The 21274-nt window shown below is 43.5% G+C and overlaps 1 protein-coding gene across 1 annotated transcript in view; it reads left to right on the top strand.

Annotated features, from left to right (window-relative positions):
- The window catches only part of LOC141147132 (lactase/phlorizin hydrolase-like), a 75507-nt gene that overhangs the window by 12498 nt on the left and 41735 nt on the right, over positions 1–21274 (top strand). The window contains exons 3-8 of the mRNA XM_073634260.1: positions 2527–2607; positions 6173–6278; positions 7027–7102; positions 9903–10572; positions 13088–13733; positions 15911–17464. Of these exons, the coding sequence (XP_073490361.1) occupies positions 2527–2607; positions 6173–6278; positions 7027–7102; positions 9903–10572; positions 13088–13733; positions 15911–17464 (3133 nt within the window). The remainder of the gene's footprint in view (positions 1–2526; positions 2608–6172; positions 6279–7026; positions 7103–9902; positions 10573–13087; positions 13734–15910; positions 17465–21274) is intronic.

Here is a 21274-nt window from a genome sequence, read left to right on the forward strand (position 1 = left end):
CTGTTTATATTTTGTCAAATGTTCTATTGTCAAACTCTCAATAAAAACTCATTAAAACAGAAAATAAGGGCCAATTCAGACTATATGTACAGTAAAATGTATGCTACACACGGTAACTCAAGTACAGCTTTGTGGTATTGATTTTGAAAGTACCCTAACGCAACAAACCAAACAAAACCAAAGAAAATTCCCAGCTCAACTCACCACCCAGCCTGCAACCAACCAAATTCTATTGTCTAACAGTTTGCATTAAAAACAGGGGTTTGGTTTTCACACATTTGCAAGTACTGTATATGAGTAAGCTGCAGAGCCATGCCATGGCACCCCAATATTATCTGCAGTCCTAACTCTGTAAATGTATGAGAGCCGCTATAGTAGAAGCACATGCATTCTTATGGATATATAGAGGGCAGGTGAGCCTGGAGGGAGCCCACCCCTCCTTAAAGGCACAGGGGCGCGGTGGACACCCAGCACATAGCACAATGGCAGCAAAGGTGTCCAGTGCGTTCCCTTACCAGTATTACATCAGTACAAACAACTAGCCACTGCCTCCACCTATAACTGGCCTTTGCAGCATGGAGCACATGGTAGGGGCGACGCATGTGAAACAAGACCATAAAATTCCCAGCTCAACTCACCAGCCAGCCTGCAACCAACCAAATTCTGCTGTCAAACAATTTGCATTAAAACCGGGTTTAGTTTACACACATTTGCAAATACATACGTAAGCTGCAGAGCCACTCCATGGCACCCCAGCATTATCTGCAGTCCTAACTCTGTCAATTTATGAGAGCCTCCATAGTAGAAGCACATGCATTCTAATAGATAGGCAGAGGGACAGTAAGCCTGGAGGGAGCCCACCCCTCCTTAAAGGCACAGGGGTGCGCTGGACACCCAGCACATAGCACAATGGCAGCAAAGGTGTCCAACAAACCAAAGCATCTACATGCAATGCACCGCATGACTAACATACTACTGTGCATTGTGGTGTGCTGTGTTGGAAAAAAATGCATGTCCAATTTTGTGGTGTGTTGGCAGACCATTTAACACGCAATGCATGTTAAAGTACCACAACAAATCGCATAGCTCTGAATGGGCACTATGTTGTTTGGTAAGTAATAATGCATAATAAATGGTGCAGAAATCTCTTCATATGGGACTCAGTTCAGGAAGCTAACACACCAGAATAATGATCCTTGATTAAAAAAGTCTGGGTTTTTAAAATTATGATTAATGATTTAAAAATAAAGTTCTGTATCCTTGTGTTAAAGCTTTGTGAATTGAGCCTATAGATAACTGAAGTATTCTTACTTGGTATATTGACAAGAGCCAGCCACGAATCCCAAAATATTCCACTTTTTTCACTTTTATTTCCCTTATTAAAAAATAAATAAAAAATAAACCAATAAAAAAGGGACAAACTTGATGGACTGCTTGGTCTTTTTTCTGCTGGCACTCTTCTATGACACGGTTTAGCATGTTGTAAGCCATGTGTGAAAATGCAGCAGTGCCAATTCTATACTGAAAATAGAACAGTAAAGTGGGAAAAAATAACAGTGGGTGGGAAAACTCCAAACCCCAGGCAGGAAAATTGCAACCCCAATTCCAAAAAAGTTGGAACGCTGTGTAAAATCTACTTAAAGCGGAGTTCCGCCTGGGAAAATAAATAAAAGTCAGCAGTTACAAATAGTGCAGCTGATGACTTTTAATATAAGGACACTCACCTGTCCAAGGAGCCTGCAATGTCGGCACCCCAAGCCGATGTTCGGATCGACTCCCGGGTGCTGCTGCCGCCATTCCTGGTAAGGGAACCAGGCAGTGAAGACTTTCGGCTTCACTCCTGGTTCCCTATTGCGCATGCGTGAGTCGCGCTGTGCGTTCTGAATGGTCCCTGCTGTCTTCTGGGATGGGACCTGTGTGTCTCCCAGAAGACAGCGGGGGGGCGTAGTTTGCCACACAATGTGCGGCGTTTTTTTGCCGGAAGTGGGAGCAAATACCTGGGTTTGACAGGTATCTGCTCTCCCCTCCCCCCTGAAACAGTCCAAGGACGTCATATAAACAGGTGACCTGTAAACATTTTTAAAGCGTCGCCTATGGAGATTTTTAAGTACCAAAGTTTGGCGCCATTCCACAAGTGTGTGCAATTTTAAAGCGTAACATGTTAGGTATCTATTTACTCGGCGTAACATAATTTTTCATATTATACAAAAAAATTGTAAAACTTTACTGCTTTTTTTTTTTTAATTCATAAAACTGTTTGTTTTAAAAACGCATTTGAAAAATTGCTGCGCAAATACTGTGTGACATAAAAAGTTGCAACGACTGCCATTTTATTCTCTAGGATGTTTGGGGGTTCTGAGTAATTTTCAGCAAATAGTTTAGCTCACTATGCTCCACCTATAATTAAAATAAAACCTTTGGCAGACTGACGCTTTAATTCGTTCTTTTTTCTAACTTTAATCAAATTATTGTGTTCATTTAGAGTAGAATAAGCATTTACGTCTTTATATATTATTTATTTTCCAGGAGTCAGTGGATTTCCTGGCACTAAACCTGGAATATAATTGCCAGGATTCTAACCTACTGCCAACATGGACAGCCTATAAGGTAAGATTTGTGGCCAGCAATAAGAGGTACTTCAAATAAAAGAAAAGCAAAATGTCTTTATTATTCTACTTTGAGATCCTAGTAATTTACATATAATTATAATAAACACATGGCAGCACTCCAGTAGAGATCCTTGGCATCCTCTATTACATCACATGGCTAAAAAGTAGCTTGACAGAAGGGCACTCTGGAAAGATTCAACTTCATATGGGCCTCTTGGAGACGCCATGTATCTGAGGCACATCCGGTCTCCTCTAGGCTAGATGTGGCATTGCTTGCCTTGGCGGACTCAGACTTTCAACTACTTGTGCAGGCGCACCATTGGGGTCGACCCCCTTACCTGACACTTTGACTTGGCCGTTGCAGGTTCTTGTTTGTACTCTTTTTTTTCAGCCTGCGTCTTAGACGGGGTTGCTGAGTTTTGAACTGCTGGTTTGCCATGCGTCCTTTTTTTTTTTTTATTGGGTGCTGTTATCGTACTCTTTCACATTTTGTTGGCTCTATTCCTTTATTGTTTTGTTTTTGTAGACTGCAGCCTACGATTTGCCTTATTTTTTTTTTATTGTTGGTTGGTCTGTTATCGATGCATAACGATTTACATAATCTGATCCCTCCATTGGGTGCTTTTTTCTTTTTCGTTTTTTCTTTTTTGCCTTAGAACACGCCTCTCTATTTGGGAGCTTGAGGCACTACGTCTCTCAACTACTTGCCGCCCGTAGGACATCCATGGATGTCCTTGGGTTTCAGTAGTTATTCCGGGATGATGCCTGTACCTACAGGCATCATCCTGGTATGGATCTTTTCAGCTGGCGATTACCTTTCCATCAGAAGTGATTAGAGCGGCTTATTAGCAAATCGATCAATTTGTGGGTGGTGGAAGGGGGGTGATTTAACCTGTTACATTGTATACCTTGCTCACAAGTGGTTACAGTCTTTTATTCTGTCTTTGTATTTGAAAATTCGAATTTAAGAATACTTAAAAAAAAAAAATTTAGCTTGACAGATATGCTTACGTGTTTCAGCCACTCCAGAGCCCTACTTACTACTATGCATAAGGCCCTGAGTGGCTGAAACACGGCAGTGTAACCATCAAGCAGCTTTTTAGACTTTTGATGTAAAAATTATTACCAAGGATCGTTACTGGAGTGCTGGCTTGTGTTTATAATGATCGTTACTGGAGTGGCTTGCAGAGACTGAAGCTGAGCACCAGTGTTCCCTGATGAATGCAATTGGGTGAGATCAGGTGTGCACATGTTCAATGAGAGATTATTGACAAACTCCGCAATGTTGCCTGTGCACATAATGATAAACAAGGGATCAGTCATAGATATGTTTATTAAAACAATCTTTTGCTCAAATCTTTGTCTTTTGACACAAAAAAGAAAAAAAATAATTTGGTAACATTTTTATTAAATCTTCTACCAGGGCCGATATTCCTTTTCCATAGAAATTTTTTTTTGTTGATGAAATCACACTTTTAGTGCAGTGTGCTTCAGAAAAATACAGTACCTGGGCCCTTTTTACTGGGATATTCGCTCAGATTGCCAGTCCCTTTCTATATGTTTATCTCTCTAACAGCTGTTGTCGATTTCCCCCACATAAGCTTTTAATTGTCCACCATTTCCTTTTCGTAGCCAGAATGTGGCTCATAACCATAGGGGTGCGCACAGGGGATGCCAGGTGTGCCTGGGCACACCATTGACACCCCATGTGGCTCAGATTCCCTCTGCTGCCTGGGCCCCTATGTCATTTACTCTCCCCTTCCTTTTGTGAATGAACACGGTGAGTGATCGGTACTGGGTTCACACCTATGCGAATTGTATGCGGGTTTCCCCGCATCCAATTCACATGACAGGAGACTGTGACCGGCTCTCAATGGAGCTGGTTCACACATCTCCGGGGCGGCCACAGAGCGTACAGCGGAAGGGTCCTGTGCGTCTTTGGCTCAGTTTCAGCTCTGAATTCAGGCAAAAATTCAGACCTGAAACGGTAAACAGGGATGCCACGGACCCCCTGCTGTGCCCCGCGCCGCACATAGTGTGAACCCAGCCTAAAAAAAAAAAGGAGAAAATTAACAGCTTGGAAGAGAACTGAGCATGCTCAGTAGATGTGGCAATGGCTGGTCTACACAGTCTCAGGCTGCAGCGGGGACACAGACAAGGAAGGAGGGACAGTGAACAGCAGGATCAACCAGGATTTTTGCAGAATACAAAAATGAATCCCATTGAGTATGATCACTATGTAAAAACAGGTGTTTGAGCCGTGGTTTTACTTTCCCTGGCAACCCTCTTAAATTCTAACATTACAGGCTGTAGATAGGGCTATGCACATGCTGCAGCCTTGATGCTTTGCTTCACAGCCCCAGCGTTTTTAACTTGGCTAGCAGAGTTTGACAGCCAGTACCGCCTGTCAAGCTCACCCATTGAGGTCAATGGAAATTGGCCTGTAACAGCAAGCCAACAGGATCTCCTCCTTAAAGAGGAGTTCCACCCATTTAAAAGTCAGCAGCTACAAAAAGTGTAGCTGCTGACTTTTAATAAACAGACACTCACCTGTCCCACGGTCCAGCGATGCGGCCACCCGAAGCCTCGCTTCTTTCCCCCTCCTCTCTGCGGCGCCGGCATTGCAAATGTGGGCGCCCGGCTGTAGCTTCACAGCCAGGCACGCACTGCGCATATGTGAGCAATGCTGCGCGTTATGAATGGCCGGCAATCTTCTGGGACCTGTGACGTGTCCCAGAAGATTGCAGGGAGGGAGGGGGGAAAGGTGAACTTCCTTCCAGCGCCACGGAAAACTAGGTACCCACCCCCTCCCCCCCCCCACAAAACAATGACATGCCAAATGTGGCATGTCAGGGGGTCATGAGTACTTAAAGCGGAAGTTCCATTTCTGGGTGGAACAGCCGCTTTAATGCCTGCCAGCCGCTGCTCTACAGCCTTCTGGAAAGCAATCCACCACAGATCAGTTTTCAAAGGGCAGTAGGCATTGCCGCCAGTGTGAAAGAGCTTTTTGAAGTCGATAATATAGCTTCTGTGTCAGACAAAGAACTGCTTAACTAAGTTTAAATTGTATGGCTTGTTTGGGTAGGCTGCTGGTGAGCCTGTTGTTGAGTCTGTCCTGCAGATGTAGCAGTTAGAGGGTCGAGTCAAACCATTTTACACGGACAGGAGTGCTTACAATGGGCAGCTTTTATTCATGTATGTAAAACCTTTATCCCAAAAAGAACAAAACTGTTTGCTGGAACTGCTTATAAAGTGTTAGCTGGCTTTAATTGGTTAGTGTATCTAAATCTGCTATTCAATCTAACACTCCCCCCCCCCCCCCCCCCAGATTAACAATACTGCTGTCCTAAGGTGTCTTTGTTGCTCCTTAATACAAAATGTAGCCACCCTAATATAGAAGGTATGTTACTGGCAGGATCACCAGGTAAAAATAAAGGAAAACAAGCATAAAGAGAAGAAAACTAATGCAGCCACCACATCTAATGACTGGTAAGCTCCAATATATTACTTTTTGTTTTTGGATTTAACAGCGCTTTAATGGTCTTTCTTCTTTACATTTTTAGAACCTGAAGAAGAATCTAAAGATTTTAGTGTTTGGTTTATCCCCCACAAATTGTAATGGCAATCTGGAGAGCAGTAAAAATCTTATGGCATTTAACATACACACAGGTAAGAAAGTGTCATGTTTTATGATGTTGTGGCTGCACCCAGCTTAGACGTAATCCACCACCCAAGCTACCATATACTTACCTTTCCTTTGCCCCCCCATCCCCCCACATCTACATTAAAAGAAGCCAAAAGATAAGATAGTACTTCCAGGTTCTGAGGATCATGTGACTCACTCCATGTGACAGCACAGAGCCAATCAGTGGAATCCATAGCCTTGTGTGAGCTGTGACTCAGATAACTCATAGTTTGCAGAGGATATTCCTCCAATTCCAGCAGCTAAACAGAGAGGCGGGGAGTGAACCAAAGCTAAGTATGTTTTTCTGGAGAGGGCAGAGTTAAAGAGGACCTGTTGCTTTGCAAAAAATGTTTTCTTTTACATTCCTTGATAGATACAGCTCTTCTAATTCTTGAGCATAGGGTTTTAGCAGCACCTACAGGAGTAGGACACTAGACAGAAAAAAATACAGAGAGAATAGAGAGCTTTTTTCATTTTTTGGGCAAGGCCTCCACTTTCAATGACAGGTACAGGAAGTAAGGCAAGATCTCCCCAACAGGACTAAAAAATGGCAATAACAACCCTTTTGCAAATCTAATCCTTATCCACTATATCCAAAGTGAACAAAAAAGTTTTGGTTGAAGTTCGACTTTAAATACAGAGCAGACATACCTATAGTCTACCCCATTCCTCGTCAATTTTTTCACTGCCTGTTATGCCTGCAGGTTATTAACTCCATTTTCTTCCTTTCAGCTATAACTGGGACAGGCGCCACCTTCTTGGGATATGATGTCAACAATTTCCTCCCTGTATCTTCAGGTAAAATAGGGTAGGTATTTGTTGCATTTATGAGGTCAGTTTACACAAAAATGGTGCTTTTTTATTGGTTTAGTCAGATGTTTGCCTACATCTTTTATCTCTAATGCCCCCTACACACGGTCGGATTTTCCGACGGAAAATGTGTGATAGGACCTTGTTGTCGGAAATTCCGACCGTGTGTAGGCTCCGTCACACATTTTCCATCGGATTTTCCGACACACAAAGTTTGAGAGCAGGCTATAAAATTTTCCGTTGTCGGAATTTCCGATTGTGGGTACACAAATCCGACGTACAAAGTGCCACGCATGCTCGGAATAAATAAAGAGATGAAAGCTATTGGCTACTGCCCCGTTTATAGTCCCGACGTACGTGTTTTACGTCACCGCGTTCAGAACGATCGGATTTTCCGACAACTTTGTGTGACCGTGTGTATGCAAGACAAGTTTGAGCCAACATCCGTCGGAAAAAAATCCTAGGATTTTGTTGTCGGAATGTCCGATCAATGTCCGACCGTGTGTACGGGGCATTAGAAGTGAAAACTCCCAGCAATAGTTCAGAGACCCCAAGAGGTAGAAGAAAATGCTTTGTGAAGGGTGGAAAGCTGAATGTGTCAATAACCAGCAGCAGCCCATCCATTAGGGGCGCCCCTAATACTAATAATCCATATACAGTGGGGAAAATAAATATTTTTAATCCCCTGCAAATTTTGTAAGTTTGCCCACTTGCAAAGAAATGAAGGGTCTATAATTTTTATCATAGGTGTATTTTAAATGATATACACGGCGAGTCCCCCTCCTCAAGAAGGCACATGTACAGTCATGCCAATGAACATTTAAATGATTCAGAGAAGAATTGGGAGAAAGTACTGTGGTCAGATGAGACCAAAATTGAGCTCTTTGGCATTAACTTGACTCGCTGTGTTCAGAGGAAGAAAAATGCTATGACCCTAAGAACACCATCCCTACAGTCAACCACGAAGGTGGAAACATTATGCTTTGGGGCATTTTCTCTGCTAAAAGTACAGGCCGACTATGCCGCATTGAGGGACCATTGGACAGGGCCATCAATCTTGGTTGAGAACCTTCTTCCCTCGGTGAAAAGGTCTTCAGACCTTAATCCAATAGAAAATTTATGGAGTTGCCAGGAGACATCCAAGAAACCTTAAGGATTTAGAAAAGATCTGTAAAGAAGAGTGGACCAAATTCCTCCTGAGATGTGCGCAAACCTGGTCACCAACTACAAGAAACGTCTTACCTCTGTGCTTGCCAAAAAGAGTTCCTCCACCAAGTACTAAGTCATGTTTTGCTTGGGGATCAAATACTTATTTTACTCACTGAACTGCAACTCAATTTATAACATTTGTATCATGTGTTTGTTCTGGATTTTTGGTTGATATTCTGTCTCTATCATTTAATATACACCTATGATAAAAATTATAGACCCTTCATTTCTTTGTAAGTGGGCAAACTTACAAAATCTACAGGGGATCAAATAGTTATTTTCCCCACTGTACATTGTTGTTGAATTATATTCTATGAGAAACTCCATGCAAAACTGGGCACAACACCTGGCCCAACAAAAAAGCATTGAAGAAATCAGGTATGACCAAAAAGATTAGTACTAAGACATAGAAAAGTGAAAGCGAGGAGAGATAAAAGGGAGGACCAGAGTCTCCAAGAAAGGGAGAAGGGGGAATAGGGGGTCTAAACCATAGGTGTGTGCACAGGGTGTGCTGGGTGTGCCTGGGCACACCCTAATCACGCCAGGCACATTAGCATTATCACTTTGTGTGCCAGCAGGAAGATGGGAAAGATCTCCATCTTACCTGCTCTGCCATAAGAGAAGTACTTACGCACTTCAGTCTCCCTGCTGGCACAGTGAAAGAGATCTCCCTCTCTGCGTCATATATATGTAGGTACACATGTGTGCTTGAGCTTTAGGGTGTACACCCTAATACAATAGGCTGTGCACACCTATGGTCTAAACTCAAGTTGAATAATCTGTTATCTCTTATCCATTATCTGTCCCAATGGGATCAAAATCTTTATGTTCTTTATGCTGTGCCAATATTATATTTTATTCATGGATCCCACACCTTTTTAAATGCTTTCACTTTATCATTTAAATGGCCAATCATTTCTTATTTGATAATTTGCAGTTTACCCATTCATATTGGTTTCCATGATCGCCGGGTTTCTGGTGGACATCAGGTCCGCCAGACACACTGATTGGCTCCCACTTTGTCCAATCACAGTGGGAGTAGGCCTCCGGCTGTGCGCCCCAGACCAGCAAGAAGAAATCACGTACAGGTTTGTGATTTTGCACTTAAGGGCCGCCCTGCCACAGTATATGTACGTGGGGCGGTCCTTAAGCAGTTAAGGGCTCATTCACACCGTACATGCATGAAAACTGATGGGAACTGAGGGGAAAACTGACATTAGTTTCACATCAGTTTCCATTAGTTTTCATGCTCGTCAGTTATGTGCCCTATTCACACCAATGTTGATGTCATGTCAGTTTTTTCCTGTGCAGAAAAAAATCTGCATGTGATATCAGTGTTGGGGTGTAAACAGGGCACATAGAGAACAATAGTTTTTTTTGTGCCCTTGCAGAATGCGTGCAGAAAAACTGATGTCTCTGCAACATGGTATGAGCGAGGCCTTTTCGTTTCAACTGAAACCCTCGCAACCAAAAGAAATGTTATATTCAGCAACAACTTACAACAATGTACCTTTTTTTCTGGGAAAATGATTTCTCTCGTTTATATTCCTGGCACCATGGGAAAAGGCTGATTGTTTCTTTGGTTGCAGATCACAGAAGCAGCTGGATAGATCTTCACGGTCAGCATTCACCACTGTTTGGGAGAAGTTTGCCAGCCAGACACCAGATGATCGTGATGCCTTCTTATACGAAAGATTCCCTGGTAGTGTTTTGTGGGGTTCTTCCTCTGCTGCCTTCAAAGTTGAAGGGGGCTGGACTGAGGGAGGAAGAGGACAGTCTATATGGGATGTGTTTGGAGAACAAGGCAATGCTCAAGACAATGCCACTGGAAGTGTGGCCTCTGACAGCTACAATAAGATTGACTATGACGTATACCTCCTAAAAAGTCTACAGACTAAGGTCTACTACTTCTCCATCTCCTGGTCCCGAGTCTTCCCAACAGGGCGAAAGTCCACAGTTAGCACATCGGGGGTGAAATACTACAATAAACTGATTGATAGATTAATAGAAGAAAATATCACACCAATTGTGGCACTATACCACTGGGATCTACCCCAGGCTCTGCATGAGGCAGGTGGCTGGCAGAATGAAGCCATCATTGACGCCTTTGAGGAATATGCCGATTTCTGCTTTAGCAGTTTCGGAGACCGTGTGAAGATTTGGATAACCTTCCATGAACCCTGGGTGGTCAGTTATGCGGGTTACGGCACTGGAGAGCATGCCCCTGGGATTAAAGATCCAGGGAACGCCTCATTTAAGGTAAAACTTAAAAAAATATTGCTTTCTAGATTTCAATCTTTTTATTACATTTTTATGCATTTAAGAAAACAGAGCACCCATGAGAGGGAAAAAGTAGACAACCACTTGGGTACAAATTCCCTTCATGGGGTAACCAATAAAGTGAAGACAGAGCATTCAGTTAGGGTAGAGAAGAGAAATACTATTACATCTCAACAATTGCTGCAACGCTAGAGGAAAGAGCAGGTTCTAAAGAGGTCATCTCTCTTATTCGACATTCTCACTTGCTGTCTTACTTGCACCAAATGCCTAAACAAAAACAAATTACTATCAAGTAGAAATTTTTCTTGGATGTCCAAAAGAAGGAAGAAGGAGGCAGGGCAAGGGGGAAAAATGAAGAAGATTAAAGAGAAAGGACAGAAGTAGAAAAGATATGATCAAGATCCCCAGGATGCATTAAACTCTCGACAGTTATCGCAGCCAGACTTCCAGGTCTTATCAAACTTTGACTGGGTATATTTGAGGATACACAAGAGTTTATCGTTAATCATTATTCAGTTTCGTTTTTGAGCAATTTATTTAGACCACTGACTGGTTCCAACACCTAGCTCAACCCACCTGGTAAAAAAAAACAAAATACACTACAAAGCTGTAACAAACAACAGTGATCACTCTAATGCCACGTACACACGATCGGACATTCCGACAACAAAACCGTGGATTTTTTTCCAAAGGATGTTGGCTCAAACTTGTCTTGCATACACACGGTCGCACAAATGTTGTCGGAAATTCCAAACGTCAAGAACGCGGTGACGTACAACACGTACGACGAGCTGAGAAAAATGAAGTTCAATAGCCAGCGCGGCTCTTCTACCTAGCAGGCGTTGAATTTTGTGCGTTGGAATTGTCTACACACGCTCGGAATTTCCGACATTTGAAAATTTGTGATCCAGCTCTCAAACATTTGTTGTCGGAAATTTCGACAGCAAATGTCCGAAGGAGCCTGCACACAGTCGGAATTTCCGACAAAAAGCTCACATCGAACATTTGTTGGAAATTCCAACCATGTGTACGCGACATAAGAATAGCGCGTGAAGTCACAAAGCACAATTAATGCATTTGGACCAGTTGGGCTGCTTTTCGGCTCCTGAGTACTGATGCAATTATATACACACACCACAAAACAATATAAAACATGTACACACAAAACATTCCATACATATAAAGTATATCTTGAAAATGATTAAGGCCTCCATTTGAGGATAAAATCATTTTTTCATTCTTCTTCCCATGAAACATCTAATCCTGTTTAAAGCCTAGTACACACTACTAGTTTTTGTTCGTTCAACCTAGCGGGCTAAACGAAAAAAACAGACAGCTCAGGTTGGAGCCACTGTACTAACAATCCTATGCTAGTACAGTGATCTCTGCTGCTGTTCTACTGTGTTCTTACAGGGGGACAGCCCCCCTCTCCCCACTAGGACACTTCGGTCAACGCTCTCAGTCATTGACTAATGACAGGTCTGCAGACATTTATTGGTCATGTCCCTTCGAAAGAATCCGGCCAAATGGCTGGCTTCTATGGGACCAGCTGCAGTACACACAGGTCGAATGTCGGCCAGCTTCTATTGAACTGGCCTATACCGCCCGACATACGGGCCATGTGTACGGGGCTTAAGAAACACTAGATTATATGCAGATACCGGATTTCAACCCAATGTATGTGATAAAGACCTTCAGGTTGAAATGTGTCATCTGCATATCTGACGTCTAGTGGTGGAAAAAATTTCTGCAAGAGAAATCGCTGGAGAGCAGGTAAGTATCGCATTCAACACCTCAAGGGAGACTTTTTTTTTTTTTTTGCTCAGAGTTGGGTTTTAAGAGCTGATTTTAGGGGTTAACTGTAAAGTGATCAGAGAGGATAGGGTGTGTAAAGCCAAAACTTTTTTTTTTTAGATTTAGGCTGGGTTCACACTTATGCGAATTGGATGCGGTTTCCCCATATCCAATTCGCATGACAGGAGACTGTGTCCGACTCTCAATGGAGCCGGTTCACACAGTTCCAAGGCGGCTGCAGTCTGCACTGGAAAAGGATCCTATGCATCTATGGCTCTTTCTCAGGTCCGAATTCAGGCAAAAATTTGCACCTGATTAGCACCTGAAATGGAGAATGGGGACACACCGGACCCCCTGTTGCGAGCTGACCACCTTAGACAGTAGAGTAGGGAATGGCAAAAACCCCTGATGAGTTTTTTTTTTTTTTTGCTACCTCTAGCCCATTGGGGTGATTTCCTTTCACATCTCTCTGTCTAAAGGTACAAAAGAAAAGTGAGAGGAGAGCTCCCTAAAGTAAGAGAAATCTGCTCCCTCTGGACAGCAGTAAAATCTGATAGGGGTTGTAATCCCAATCCTATCCAAAACTTGGAAAATGTTTTGGCTTGACATATACTTTAACCATATTTGAAACTTTATGATTTGTCATTCTATAAGTAGAACTGCCTGCTCAGTAACACTCTTTCTTATGTTGTTTTCACAGGTTACCCATAATATTGTGAAGGCTCATGCAAGGGCCTGGCATGTGTTTGATGAAAAGTACCGTGCCGAGCAATTAGGAGCGGTGGGCATCTCTCTGAATTCAGACTGGGCAGAGCCGGCTAACCCCAATGACCCAGAAAGTGTGAGCGCTGCAGAGCGATATGTGCAGTTCATGCTGGGGTGGTTTGCTCATCCTATTCTGTTGAATGGAGACTATCCCGAGGTTTTGAAGACACAGGTAAACCAGAAGAACACCCAGTGCCCCAGCATAGTGGCTCCATTGCCCACTTTCACAGAAGCGGAGAAAAACTATATTTTAGGTACTGCAGACTTCATTGGGATCTCGCACTACACATCCCGACTGGTCAATGTCTCTAGCAGCTCTGTTTGTGAGTCCAGCTATGAAAATATTGGTGGGTTTACTACACATGTGGATCCATCCTGGCCAACCACCGCCTCTCCATGGATCTCAGTTGTGCCATGGGGCCTTAGGAGGCTTTTGAATTTTGTCAAGGAAGAGTATGGGAAAGCAGTAGTGTCAATATTTATAACTGGTAATGGAATGCCAACATCCAGTACAGGAGATGTATTCAATGACACGGCCAGAGTGCAGTATCTGACCTCCTACATCAATGAAGCTCTTAAAGGTAATGCCCATTGAATAAGAAATGTGATATTTAAAAGGCTTGAGAATTTGCATTTACTGTAAAGAATATCTGTTACTTTGCCCGTTTGCCTCTCAACCCACTGATACTTGCCTTACTTCGCCACTTAATTGTCAGTCTGTCAGTGCCCTCAGAAATACCCGCTTATCCTAGTATGGAAGAGTATGTGACCTCTTATTAGACTGGTAGTACATAAGTTGATAGATAGATAGATCAACTTGTGTATAATCAGCTATCTCATACTGTCCAGCTTTAGACCCACAGTCAGGGCTTTTTTTCTCAGAGAATAAGTGCAGGAACTCCCCACTCCCAAGTCACCACTTGTCTCCACCCCTACCCACCTCCAAGCACTGTCCCATGTTTCCACCCCATGCCCACCTCTCAGTACCACCTCTTTTAGAGAAAACAAAAGTATCGATATGTGGTGCTAATGGAATTTGGTAATTATAATAAGAAAAGCAGTAAAATGGATCCCATGCAGCCAGCAACAATACCCCCCCCCCCCCCCCCCAAGCAAAAATAAACCCCCAAGCAATAATAGACAACCCCAACAATATTAGATCCCCCCTGCAAAAATAGACAGCTTGCAACAAAATACCGCCTCACAACACAATAGCCTACCTTGATCATTTGCCCTTGTATGGGCATTACTAATTTTTAATGAATATCTTGTAACCTAGTTTGTATGAATTCGTAGTCATTTCTTTGTACTCATCTATTTTGTTTATGAATAAACTATATCACTTCGATTCATTCGTTAGATCACGTGCCTTCCATCACCTTGTTTCCACTCAGCCTCTTTTGGACCACCCTTGGTCAGTTTAGGCAGCGGGACACGCATGAACGTCCTATACTACTTACCATTCAAAATTACTACTATTTTACATTAATACAGCCTGCGCGAGCGCAGGAGAAACACTTTTTCTGTATATACTTTTCCTGCCTCACAACAGGCCCACCCCAGGAAAATAGACCCCCACCAGCAAAAATAGTTCTTCCAGCAGCCAGCAACAATAGACCCCCTCCTCAACAGTAGATCACTCCCAGAAACAATTTACCACCAGCAACATAAGACAACCCCCCAGCAACAATAGACCCCTCTCTCAACAATAAATCCCCCCCAGCAACAATAGATGCTCTAGCAGCCAGCAACAATAGATCCCCTAGCAGCAAGCATTAATAGACCCTCCAGCAGCCTGCAACCATATACCCCTCCCTCAACAGTAGATCCCTCCCAGCAAAAATTGACCCACTAGCAACATAAGATGGGGGGTCTTATGTTGCTAGTGGGTGAATTGTTTCTTAGGGCCAAAAACAATAGACCTCCCAGAAACAATAGAACCCCCAGCAGCTGGTATCATTGAACCCTCCAGCTTGCTATTAAGAGCACTGGTCATGGGTGAGGAGCCAGGAGGGCCAGCGGGGGACCTGAGAAGAAGAGGATCAGGGCCGCTCTGTGCAAAACACTTTAATTTAATGTACAACATAGCATATACAGCACAGGAGTCAAAATTGTAATGTACAATGCAGTCAGGAGTATAACATACAATATAACTTACTGTATATAGTGCAGGGGAGAGAGAAATATAATGTACACAATAGCATATACAGTGCAAGTGTCAGGAGTACAATTAGCAACATGGAAAATACAGATCAGGGGTCAGAAGTATAATGTTGGAAATGGTGAATGCAGTGGACAGGACTGTAAGATACAGCACAGTGTACAGAGTGCATTGGTTAGTAATATTTTGTCCCTAACTTGTGGTCAGTGGGAGAAAAAATGCCTCAAGCTGGTGTAAGAAAGTGGAGTAATAGACCCCTCAATCTCCATCATATAATGGAGAACCCCACTTTGCTTCCCCTCTAATGCCCCGTACACATGATAGGATTTTCCGTCGGAAAATGTTCTATGGGAGCTTGTTGTCAGAAATTCCGACCATGTGTAGGCTCCATCGGACATTTTCCATTGGAATTTCCGACACACAAAATTTGAGATCTTAATCTCAAATTTTCCGACAACAAAATCTGTTGTAAATTCCGATCATGTGTACACAATTCCGACGCACAAAGTATCCAGTTGGTACAATAAGTCATTTTTGACCCTGCCTTACATATTTTTTATATATTCTGACCTTTGTGCCTCTTTATTCTACTTGCAGCATTCAGTTCTGATGGTGTAGGTATAAGATCCTACATAGTCCGGTCCCTCTTGGATGGCTTTGAGGGCCCTGAGGGATACAGCCAGAGGTTTGGCTTACATCATGTTGATTTCCAAAACGCAAATAGACAACGTACCCCAAAAGCATCCGCCTATTCATACTCCACAATTATTGCGAACAATGGCTTTCCTAGTTTAAAAACTGACAAAAAGTTTTCAAGTGCAAAATGGCTGCAGTCTCGAAAGTTGGCTTCCCAGCCAGCCTCGGAGGTTCCTTCAAAAGCAAAAGTTGTGTGGGAGAAGTTTTCAGGGCAGACAGCATTTGAAAGAGACATGTATCATTATTCAGCTGTTTCAGAAGATTTTAAATGGGGGGTTTCAACATCAGCCTACCAGGTGGAAGGAGCATGGGATGAAGATGGAAAGGGGCCCAGTATTTGGGACACATTTACACATGTACCTGGAAATACATTTGAAAATGGCACTGGGGACATAGCATCCGACAGTTACCACCAGCTAGATGCAGACTTGTACATGCTTAGAGGCCTAGGAGTAAACAGTTACCGTTTCTCCATCTCCTGGTCTAGAATATTTCCAACTGGACAAGGCACGCCCAATGACAAAGGTGTTGACTACTACAACAGACTCATTGATGGTCTACTAGCAAGTAACATTTCTCCAATGGTGACCCTCTACCACTTTGATCTTCCACAAGCTCTCCAAGATTTAGGTGGCTGGGAAAATGACGCTGTCATTAACGCCTTCAATGACTATGCTGACTTTTGCTTTAGGACATTTGGAGATAGGGTCAAGTTCTGGATGACATTCCACCAACCGTACACCATTGCAACAGCTGGGTATGGGACTGGTACACATCCACCTGCAGTAAAAGACCCTGGGTATGCTCCATACAGAATAGGTCACAACTTGTTGAGAGCCCATGCCAGAGTCTACCATACTTATGATGATAATTATCGAGGAAACCAGCAAGGTGTGATCTCATTAAGCCTCAACACAAACTGGGTGGAACCCAAAGACCGAACAGACCCAAAGGACATTGAAGCTGCTGACCGTTACCTGCAGTTCACACTGGGGTGGTTTGCTCATCCCATCTTCATAAACGGTGATTACCCTGAGGCCATGAAATGGCAAGTGGCCAACAAGAGTGAGCTACAGGGTCTCTTATCATCCAGACTTCCAACTTTTACAGATGAAGAGAAGACCTATATCCAGGGCACAGCTGATGTTTTCTGTATTAACATCTACACCACCAAAATAGTTCAGCAGAAAATTGTCAGCCTGCACCCCCCATCTTTCAGTTCTGATATTGACATTGTAGAAAGCTTTGATGATAGTTGGCCTACCACAGCTTTTTATGATGTTTACAGGGCAGTAGCCTGGGGAATGAGGAGGCTTCTTAATTGGGTTAAAGAAGAGTACGGAGATGTCCCAATCTATGTCACTGAAAGTGGACTTTCAATGGACAGTAACCCAGATTTTGATGACATTGCACGAATAGAATATTACAAGACATACATTGATGAAGCATTGAAAGGTCTGTAAACTGCCTGTCTGTCTATCTATATCTATCTTTTGTAGGCTGCCACTGATGACTTCCCTCTGAAAATTGTCTAACTGTCTGGTTGTCATTTTGGTTTGCTGGCTTTACTACTTTCCAAGTCATAAGGATTGATTTACTAAAACTGGAGATTGCAAAATATGGTGCAGCTCTGCATAGAAACCAGTCAGCTTCAATGTTTTTTGCCAAAGCTTAAGGCCGGGTTCACACATATGTGTATTGGATGCAGGTTTCCCCACATTCAATTCAAATGACAGGCAAGTGTGACCGGCTCTCAATGGAGCCGGTTCACACATGTCTAGGGTGGCCACAGTTCGGATTGAAAAAGGGTCTGGTGCATCCTTGGGTCCGGTTCAGGTGCGAATTCAGGCTGAAATTCGTACCGGAATTGCACCTGAACTGGTTTACAGAAACGCACCAGACCCCAGGCACAAAACCCATGGCCGCACGTGTGAACCCAGCCTCATTGAACAAGCTGAAGTTAGAAGCTGATTGGCTACCATGCACAGCTGTACCAGATTGTGCACTCTCCAGTCTTAGTAAATTAACTCCACTGGCCCAGCACAAGTATGCAGATAAGCGTCTCTGATTTCCTTGGGTTAAAGCCCCCCCCAACTTTATCCTCAGGCCATACTCGGTACAAGCAGGGTCCTCTGCAGATAGTTTCCTGTAATGGAGAGCCCTAAGACCCCTTTCACACCGAGCCGCCTATAGCGTCGCTGGTAAAACGTATTTTTAGCGGCGTTTTACCGATGGATTTGCGGCGCATTTTCGGCCGCTAGCGGGGAGCTTTTACCCCCCGCTAGCGACCGAGAAAGGGTTAAAACCGCCCGCAATAGCGGCGCTTTGCCGGCGGTATCCCAGCGCTGCCCTATTGATCTCAATGGGGAGCAGCGGTGGAGGAGCGGAAAACACACCGCTCCTTCACCGCACCAAAGAAGCTGCTGAGAGGACTTTTCCTGACGTCCTGCCAGCACAGCGCTCTGGTGTGAAAGCCCTCGGGCTTTCACACTGGAGACAATGCTGCAGCTGTTTGAGGGTGGATTGCAGGTGCTATTTTTAACCTCCCTGGCGGTATGATTATTTTGGATTTTAGGTGCTGAAAGCGGTACAATTATTTTGCATGGAAATTTGGCGTTTTATATTGTAGGTCTGTAAATCTTAACAATAACACACTTAAATCTGTCCAAACCAGAGTCTAGTAGATATTCCGGGTATGATAAAGTTTGAAACACAAAAACATAAATTATAATATAATAAATAAAAATAAATAATTAAAAAAAATTTTAAAAAATAGTAATAAAATAAATTTCCCCACAATTCACTATCGCTCAATTCTGCAAGTGTTCTAATTTACTATCGCTGTTTTCTAGCTGGTCTAAAGCCACTTTTGACATAAAGGGACACTTTTTGGTTGCTATGGACAATCTCCAGTTTCCAGGCAGAAAGAAGAGTGTATATCATGTAAAACTGCATGCAGGGCATGGGCCAGAGCACTGGGGACAAAAGGGATGTGAAATCATTTCATACAGTACTGTAATCTGTAAGATTACAGTACTGTATGTGTTATGATTTTGACAGTTTTTTGAATTTGCCGCCAGGCTCCGCCCCCGTGCGTCGCGCCGCTCGCAGGGAACGGAGCCTGGCACGGAGAGGCTTCGGAGGAGGACGGAGCCCTCGGACACTGCGGGGGACATCGCAGGATCCCGGGGACAAGGTAAGTAACGCCGCCCCAGGATCCTGCAATGCGATCCCGAGTGTGGCTCGGGGTTACCGCTAATGGTACTGAATTTTAACCCCGAGCCACACTCATGAAAACCGCCAGGGAGGCTACACGCTATAGCGCCTGCAAAATGCCCTCGGTGTGAAAGGGGTCTAAAAGTGATATTAAACTCAAGAAGTATGGGGTGTTGAAAAAACAAATCTTAATCCTTGCCTCAGCTGTCCCATGTCAGCTCTAAGACATGACCGCTGATCACTGGGTTCTCGGCCTCAGATCTCGGAACCGGCTATATGCTCTGAACCTCCAGCACTCACTGGAGCTCTGGACTGGCCAGGTTACGGATGCAGCTGGCTACTGCTCTCATCTTCATGCTGGGAGACGCAGCCAGGTGGATCCTGACAATATTGTCAGGACCCTTCCAGAGCCTGGAGTAGCCCATCTTCATTAGCTTATAGTGGACAAACATAGGTGTACTCCTGTGACCCATAAGTATGGCCAAAAAATCTTTTGTCATAGTTATCCTTTAATCCATTCTCTGCATTATGGTAAACCCTGCCCCCATCCCTAAACACTTGCCTAAGTCCTGTCATCGATCCAGTGCTGTTCTGGCTGCTTCACCACCCTCTTCTCTTCTTGGTCTCACAAGAGACACTGAGGGCAGTAGGAGCCATGAGTTGCTGTCAGTCAAAATCCTGTGAAGAGGGAGCAGGGTCGTGGGTTACCAGTGTTGTGCATGTCTATGGGTGCACACAGCCCGGCTCGGGAGTGCGCCTGCACAGGTGCCCCCATAACACGCGGCACTCAAAGGAAGAAGGAGCAGATAGCGCCAGCGAGCAATTTCCAGAATAGGGGGTAAGGGACCACGCCCTGCAATATCGTTGCACAGAGCAGGTAAGTAAAACATCTTTTTTTTATATAAATGTAGCCTTTAATATCACTTTGAAGATACAAATTGCAGTACTGATGCAATGATGTCTCTCTCTGCATCATTTTATGTCAGTGCTATTCGTCATGATGACACCCAGTCCATGACGCCTTGCCATTAATAGATGTCCTCAGACTGCAGGGTTAAATAATTCTGTACTTCGTTTAACCCACAAGACGGGGACATCTAGCGGCAGAAAGGTATTACAGCGCCACTGTCTGGGGGATGTAAGTGTTGCATGCAGAGCTGCTTTTTGTTTTAATTGGATTTTCTTTATAGACCAGAGTGCTGTAATGGTGGTTGGATGAGTGACTCACAATATTACAGCCCAACACAGAGGTCAGGAGAGGCAGCATCCATGTTTCTGTTTACTCTTTATAGTTTCTGATGATATGTGTAAATGGGGGAAGCCTTATTTTCTAATTGCACATAAAACTGTGTTCCTTGTTTATTAGTGCAGCATAGTGACTGCGGTTCTGTATTCCCCTTTTTCCACAAAAGCCTGTTGAGAGAGTTCTGTCAATAAGTGTACAGTAAAACCTTGGATTGCGAGCATAATTCATTCCAGAAACATGCTTGTAATCCAAAGCACTTGTATATCAAAGCAAATTTCCCATTAGAAATAATGGAGACTTAAATGATTTGTTCCACAATCATTTATTCATAGGTCCTTCAGTTTATAGTCCATATAAAAAGATTATAGCAATGTGACCAGGTTGTGTAACCATAAACACACATGGAAGCCTCCACAAGGGGATTAGAAGCAAAATCCAGCAGGAGCTACAGGGTATTAAAGTGGTGTTCCGGCCGAAATTATAATTTTTAAATAAAAATACCCCTATAATACACAAGCTTAATGTATTCTAGTTAAGTTAGTCTGTAAACTAAGGTCTGTTTTGTTAATTTATAGCAGTAGTTTGTTATTTTATAACTTACAGCAGGCCATGGCCATCTTAAGTGTGGGCATCTGAAGCCAGACTGTATTTCTTCCTGGATCTCATCCTTGCAGATCTCGCACATGCTCAGTGCAGCACAAGCAGTGTAATAGGTTTCAGGTCAGGTTTCCATAGCATGACAGTGTCAGAGGAAGTTGCCGCCCCTTCCCAGAAGGCATTGCAAACAGGAAATGATGCGATCA

This window comes from Aquarana catesbeiana, linkage group LG06, assembly GCF_042186555.1.
Source record: "Aquarana catesbeiana isolate 2022-GZ linkage group LG06, ASM4218655v1, whole genome shotgun sequence".
Classification (NCBI taxonomy): Eukaryota; Metazoa; Chordata; class Amphibia; order Anura; family Ranidae; genus Aquarana; species Aquarana catesbeiana.